General features: G+C 34.9%; 1 protein-coding gene across 4 annotated transcripts; it reads right to left on the bottom strand.

Moving 5' to 3' along the window:
* Positions 1-390: 390 nt before the first annotated feature.
* Positions 391-5,107, bottom strand: LOC114168228 (phosphoglycerate/bisphosphoglycerate mutase family protein). 4 transcript variants are annotated; one of them, XM_085669471.1, is made up of 9 exons: positions 4,632-5,105; positions 4,420-4,525; positions 2,998-3,155; positions 2,713-2,809; positions 2,416-2,514; positions 2,035-2,088; positions 1,867-1,965; positions 1,416-1,523; positions 391-1,051 (listed from the first exon to the last, which is right to left on the bottom strand). In XM_085669471.1, exons 1-9 carry the CDS (start codon positions 4,982-4,984, stop codon positions 677-679), a joined length of 1,449 nt encoding a protein of 482 aa, XP_085525597.1. In that variant the 5' UTR covers positions 4,985-5,105; the 3' UTR covers positions 391-676. The 4 variants fall into 4 exon arrangements, with proteins under 4 accessions (XP_085525597.1, XP_027908778.2, XP_085525599.1 ...); XM_028052977.2 differs by having other exon boundaries at positions 2,713-2,831; positions 2,939-3,155; positions 4,632-5,101; XM_085669473.1 differs by lacking the exon at positions 2,416-2,514 and having other exon boundaries at positions 4,632-5,107.
* Positions 5,108-6,047: the final 940 nt, after the last annotated feature.

Raw genomic sequence — 6,047 nt, forward strand, 5'->3', positions numbered from 1 at the left:
GTAAATTTTACTTTACATGTATATACAAACACACAAGCATTGTTAAACGAGAATTGGAAAATTGGTTCAATGGAAATTTAAACACAACCTTGATAGTTGGATCTAAAAGTATTTAAATTAAGAAACTTGTTTTCCCTTTCACATTTCTCTGGATTCATTATATTAAAAGGAAATATAGAACACGGTTTCTCTTACTAGTTATCTGTAAAAGAAAGGAGAATGAAAAATACTAGACAGAACAACTTTTGTTCCATGAATGCCTCTTCAGTAACTAGTTTCTTCAGAATCGTAGCATTTTTTACTGTATCTTTTGAATTGTGCCAATTTCTTCCTGTGCCATTATTTGCTAACAGCGAGCACAGTTCTTTGATTTGTTTCTAGACAGAAAAATAGTCACCAATCACCAAATAGTCTATATTCTAAATTGCTATTTGAAAAGAAAAATCCAGCACAATTAACAGTAATCTTGGATGATTGGTGTTATGAACTGTACATATCACATCAAGCAATATCTATACCTTGAAGTGATCTTATAGGTGAAATAGCTTATAAGATTTCATTTTTACAGTCATCATGCCTTGAAATTTCAACCATCTTCACCATGTTGAACCTCTGAAACTCTACAATTCAGAGTTGGGTGTTGTTTCAATTCCATTTTGGAATCACATGTTTAGACTTAAAACTCTTCACCATCTTCTGTTGATCTTGTGATGGGTATGGACCATCTCCCCAAATGTGCAGTATAATTTATGCATCTGATGACACCTTTTCCCTTAGCTCCATCAGGGAAATCAAGAACACTAACGCTCCCTGCATCAAGATGAAATGATCCCAACCATTCTTTGCTCAAATTAAGACAGTGCCCCATTAGTGCTATGTGGATTGCAGGGTGACCAACTGCCACTATAACTTCTTCTGGCTTAGATTCATCAGATATTTCATCCAACAAAGATTGCCACACTTTTCCAGATTGATTCCATAATCTTGTTCTCAATCCATCATCAACTCTATTTAACCAACCAGGTTGAAATGGCGGAAAGTTTGATATATCCTGCAGTGAATAAATGAAAATTAGACAGAACATACTGATAATGCACACATAAACTGTTAACCTATCCTTGTTGTTTAAGACTAGAAAGATGGATATTGAAATTACAAGCAGCTATCAGTACCAAACACTTGGCAAAACCTTTTTCTAGTTGAATTTCTTGGTACATTGAGATGGTCACAATTTCCTTCTACTTTTCTCAATATTGTTTGTCATGAAGCTTTTTATCTATATCTTCAATTTGTATTTAGCAAGTTTTTGTGACAATTCCTTTGTAAAGATACAGAAAATACTACATTAACCAGTATCCATTTCAGAGAAAGAAAAATGTGGACAAATGATTGATCCACATTCAAACATTACTTGCCATTTCAGATTGCTTGAAGATAGTTTCAACATCAAGGTTCCCAATCTGCTTCATCTCAACATATCGAGGCACACAGTCAGCACCCAAGCAATCTGCAGCTTCTTGTACCTAAATTTAAATCTAACAATTTAATTAGAGGAGAACAAATATAAATAGAGAAAGAAACCAAAACTCTCCAGTTCAAACATACAATTTGTTGGAAGTCTCACGTTAGTTAGAGATAACGACTAGAGATAAAACAAATTTACAATATATAAGTAGGTGCAAACCTCATCTCACAAACTGGTTTTGTGGGGTTGAGTTAAACTTAAAATTCACTTTTTAACACAATTCAATAGGCGGTGTGTGTATTAAACCAGAATCAGTGTAGCAGTAGATGCAAGTATATATTAAACTGGGAAATAGGAATTTGACATAAGAGCTAACTACAAATTACCAAAAGTGAGGCTACCTGGGAGATTACCGAGGCTGTCCCAACACTGGCTTTGTTAGAACTGCTAATTATGGAACTCACTTTCAAATCAAGTAGTAGCTCTGCAGATTTCTGGGACTGTTATACATGCAAAAGGTCAGATGAAATAACTTTACCCCACCTATTTCTCATGATTGGATGTAATACCTGTATGACACCAAGCATGTTCAATGGTTGATCACCACCGAAAGGAAAACCATTCTGTTAACACAAGGTAGTTTGTTTAGAACCTGGATGTGAAGAAATGCATTTGGGATCATAGACCAGATCAATCAATTATCCTAAACCCTAAACCACATGGTTGTTGACTATATGAAAACCTGAAAGATGAACCAACTACTCCAAAACCTTAAGCTTTTTGGGTGAAATATTCACAAATAAGCTCATGATAGGCATCACTGCCATCATATGAAGATTTTATTAAAATGAAAATGGTTTTATATCCCACATGAAGCTTTTTAGGTGAAAGTTAAATAAAGACTCAATTTTTAGAAATTTATCAAATTCATTTTGGCCATTGTTTCATACCTCTGTATTTCCTTGTGTTGATCCATTACAAACAAGTATGATCCTCTTACTTGTCTCTCGACCTCCAGATTTCCCACCAGCAATAGGTGAACCAGGGGTCTGCATTAAAGTTCAACTCTGTTTGTAGAACAGTTTTTTGTAATAAAAAACATTTTTATTTGTTAATAAAGAGGGGAATAACACAGTCTTCATTCACATCAACTTTGAAGTTATGGCCAGGGGATAATAAAGCCAATTCCACATTTAACCTCAGATGGTCCACTTTGTGGCATTGTACCAAGTAAATTAGCCATATACCTGATTTAACCGGTTAAGGCAAATATGCGGAGATCCACCCTCAGATCTTGGGATGAAGTCCAGCACACTAACACCACAATTGCTCTGAAGTAATTTTCTGAAATACTCGGACCCCAGACCTGATTGTTAGGAATGGAAGAAAAACTGAGCATAGTATATTCAAATTGACAAAAATTTGATCTTTTCTTTTCATCATCAAAATTTCCTCAGAGGGAGAAACCGGTACCAATTGCTGTGGCAACAAGAGCCTGATTAACAGCATTGTGAGCAACCACAAGAACAGACCTGCTATCATGAGCTAAGATTTTAGTCCAGCAGCTTCTAGCACGATCCCACAACTCTCTAACTGGATAATGACCATCAATGATGAAATTCTCAGCATCAACCTGCCATTGACGAAAAGCAGAACCAAATTTTGCTTTCCCCTCATGCTTCAGCAGACCCTAAAGTAACACAAGATCAGTCACACCAAGTCACAAGCTATACCTCAGTACAATACAAACACCATTGTAGTACTTAAAAAGATACAGGCTTATAAATTTGGTAACTCACAGACTCTCAAGGATCAAGGTCTCTAAATACTTTCATGCTTCCATCCTTAAACATTGACTTTACCAATTTCATCCCTCCAAGTTCAAATTCTCAATATTTAAATCTTCCATAACGCAGAGTAGAAAGTTAATGCCTCGTTTTCTTTTTCCAGGCCTTAGACCCTCGTTGTCTGGAAGTTACTTTGAATCTTGACAAATCCAAGTTGAGCTTGGTGCCACTTAAGGACACAAAGATTTCCTAGTGCTTATTTTTCCCATACATAAGATTCGAACCCAACAAACAAACATTGGTAAAAGAGCTTGCTTGCTTTGGGAAAATATTTGCGAATCTCATTCTCTATTTTCATTAATAATTACAGAGACGTCCCCTTATTTTTGTGTTCATGTTTTCAAATATAATGCATGAAGAATAGGGCCATTAAAGGTCTATTTGGTTCGACAAAAAGTTTTCTATTTCTACTTTTAACGAATAATACGAAAAGGAATCAAGCTACTCTAAGTGTAACTCCAAATTATTAAAATTCATTTTCTGTTACAATCAAAGATGGAAAAACATAAAGAGTACTCTCTTAAAGTTACTTTGAAAATAACTTGATCTTTCCTAATCACAAAATTGTCGACTTATTTTTACTTTTTTCCCAATTTTCAAAGATTTGTGCATTTGGTACCTAAATCTTTGACATCACGTGACAAGTTTTATGACTACATGTGAAAGAAACAAAAGAATGAAAGCAAAATGTTTTCTTAAGTTATTCTACTTTTTCATACAACTGGTTTTCTCAGCCTATTGGATACACTAGTATCGTTGGCTCAACATGTTTTCATGCACAAGGAGAATCCTTCACTATATGAATTCACCAGAATGTATGAGCGCAGGTATCTGACCATGAAGTCAACACAGTGCACTCTAATTATGTTCATTTTCCAATTACCAGTGAACTTAAAGAGAGAAAATAGAATATGCTCTTAACTAAACAGAAACTGACATGCATATCAGCTCTTACAATAATGACTTTAACAATCACACTTAGCATGATTTATAATTGGTTAACTTAACACTGACTCTAAAAGTTGCTACACAGACATTAAGTATAAATTGAACTAAAACAGAAAGAAAAAAAAAATGATAATTGTGTGAGAGTGGAGCATGGCATACTTGAAAGGAGTACAAATCGATTTCCCTCAAATCAGAGTCGGTAATGATGGGTTCCGGGCGCGATCCCCAAATGATTTCAGCAGTTTTCTTGGATCGAGCCAAAGGACTACACAAAGAAGAAAATCCAGCGTCACGAAGAGTCATAATCATAATAACCAACAATTGCATTGATCAATGGAAGACGATGATAATGACGATGATGAAGAAGAAACCTGGCAAAGCAGGTATCGAAGTTGTCGTCGATGAGCATTTGGCGTGAGGTCTCAGCCTGAGACTCCCCCTTCTTCGTCAGAACAGAGAAATTAGAGCTTCCTTGGATTCTCCCCTCCGCGTTCCACGTGCTTTGCCCGTGCCTCACCAGAACCACCCTCTTCGCCGCCCTGATCGGCGGAAATGCCAGCGAAGGCTGCAGCTCCGAATCCAATTCAGCTTTCTCCTTCTTCTCCTGCACGCTGCTGAGAGAGCATCTAATAACCACGTTTCTGCTACGGTGCGATGTGGGAGTTGGGTGAAGACGATGAATACCCGCAGAAGAAGAACCACATGGTCTTACCACCAAAAACATCGTACTGTGTCCGCTGCCACTCTGATTGGGTTGGAACTTGAGATTCTGTTTCTTTCTAATTTTTTATGCTATGTAACAATATGGTTGGTTGCCGTTGTTTCTATATCGCTCTGCGTGGAGGGAGATGCCTGAGGAAAGACACGTGTTCCAAGACCAAACCTCTATCTTAAAAATCTTACTATGTATAATTTTTTAAGATTGTTACATTTAATATAGAATATGCATATATCACATACAATTCCAGTTCTGTCGATAAATACAAAACACCTATTGTCTGTATTTACAGTAATCGATCTAGTTATGTGATGAAATTGAATAACACTATTAAAATATCAACGAAAGCAATAGACATAACAAATGTTGCAATTACACTATATGGCGAACAGAAAAAAAAATTCTGCAGCCACAATTTGGAAGAAAACACATAACAAAGAAACTGAAATTCTAAACCATCACTTACACATTAATTGATCAACGAATTGAAAAAAGGCGAAGAAGGAAAGAACCTGCAAAATAGTGATGAACGAGAGAAGCAGTTTGAGGCGAAAATGAGAAAGATCGAAGACGATGAAGGTAGAGTGTTTGATACTGGAGTTAATTTAGCGACTAATTTAATGAAACTGCTATCTGACACGATATTATTGCTAGTGCGATACTATACTAAGTTGATATATGATTTTTTTTTAATTTAAAAAAATCAAAAGAAAATTAAAAATAAATAATAAAATTGATACCTGGTATGTATTATTCATTGTCTCGTTCGTTATTTAAACGTTAATAAAAATAATTGAATTGAATTAAATTTACTAAAATTGTAACCTCATAAAAGTGGACTGAATTAATAAAATTAAACGAAGATTAAATATGTATTTTAACCTATTATATGTAATAATAAACAAAATAAAATAAAAAGTTAAAATAGTATTCATATTACTGATCATTTTATAATATGACATAATTATTTAAAATTTATATGTACTCTGGTTTTTATTAGCTCACAATATAAAGTATTATACAAAAAATGATTGCTAAAAATTAAAAACTCAAACTCTTCTGCTAAGTT

This window comes from Vigna unguiculata, chromosome 11 (genome assembly GCF_037176805.1).
Source record: "Vigna unguiculata cultivar grain cowpea cultivar isolate G323 ecotype 2 chromosome 11, ASM3717680v1, whole genome shotgun sequence".
Lineage (NCBI taxonomy): Eukaryota > Viridiplantae > Streptophyta > Magnoliopsida > Fabales > Fabaceae > Vigna > Vigna unguiculata.

What these genes read in the sequence shown, in the direction of transcription:
- LOC114168228 (XM_028052977.2), bottom strand. Translation starts at nt 4,984, where the DNA reads ATGTTTTTGGTGGTAAGACCATGTGGTTCTTCTTCTGCGGGTATTCAT. An exon ending in CAGCCTCGGTAATCTCCCAG is followed by an intron (nt 1,524 to 1,866) that starts GTAGCCTCACTT and finishes ATTTAAATTTAG; the next exon opens with GTACAAGAAGCTGCAGATTG. An exon ending in TCTTCAAGCAATCTGAAATG is followed by an intron (nt 1,052 to 1,415) that starts GCAAGTAATGTT and finishes TATTCACTGCAG; the next exon opens with GATATATCAAACTTTCCGCC.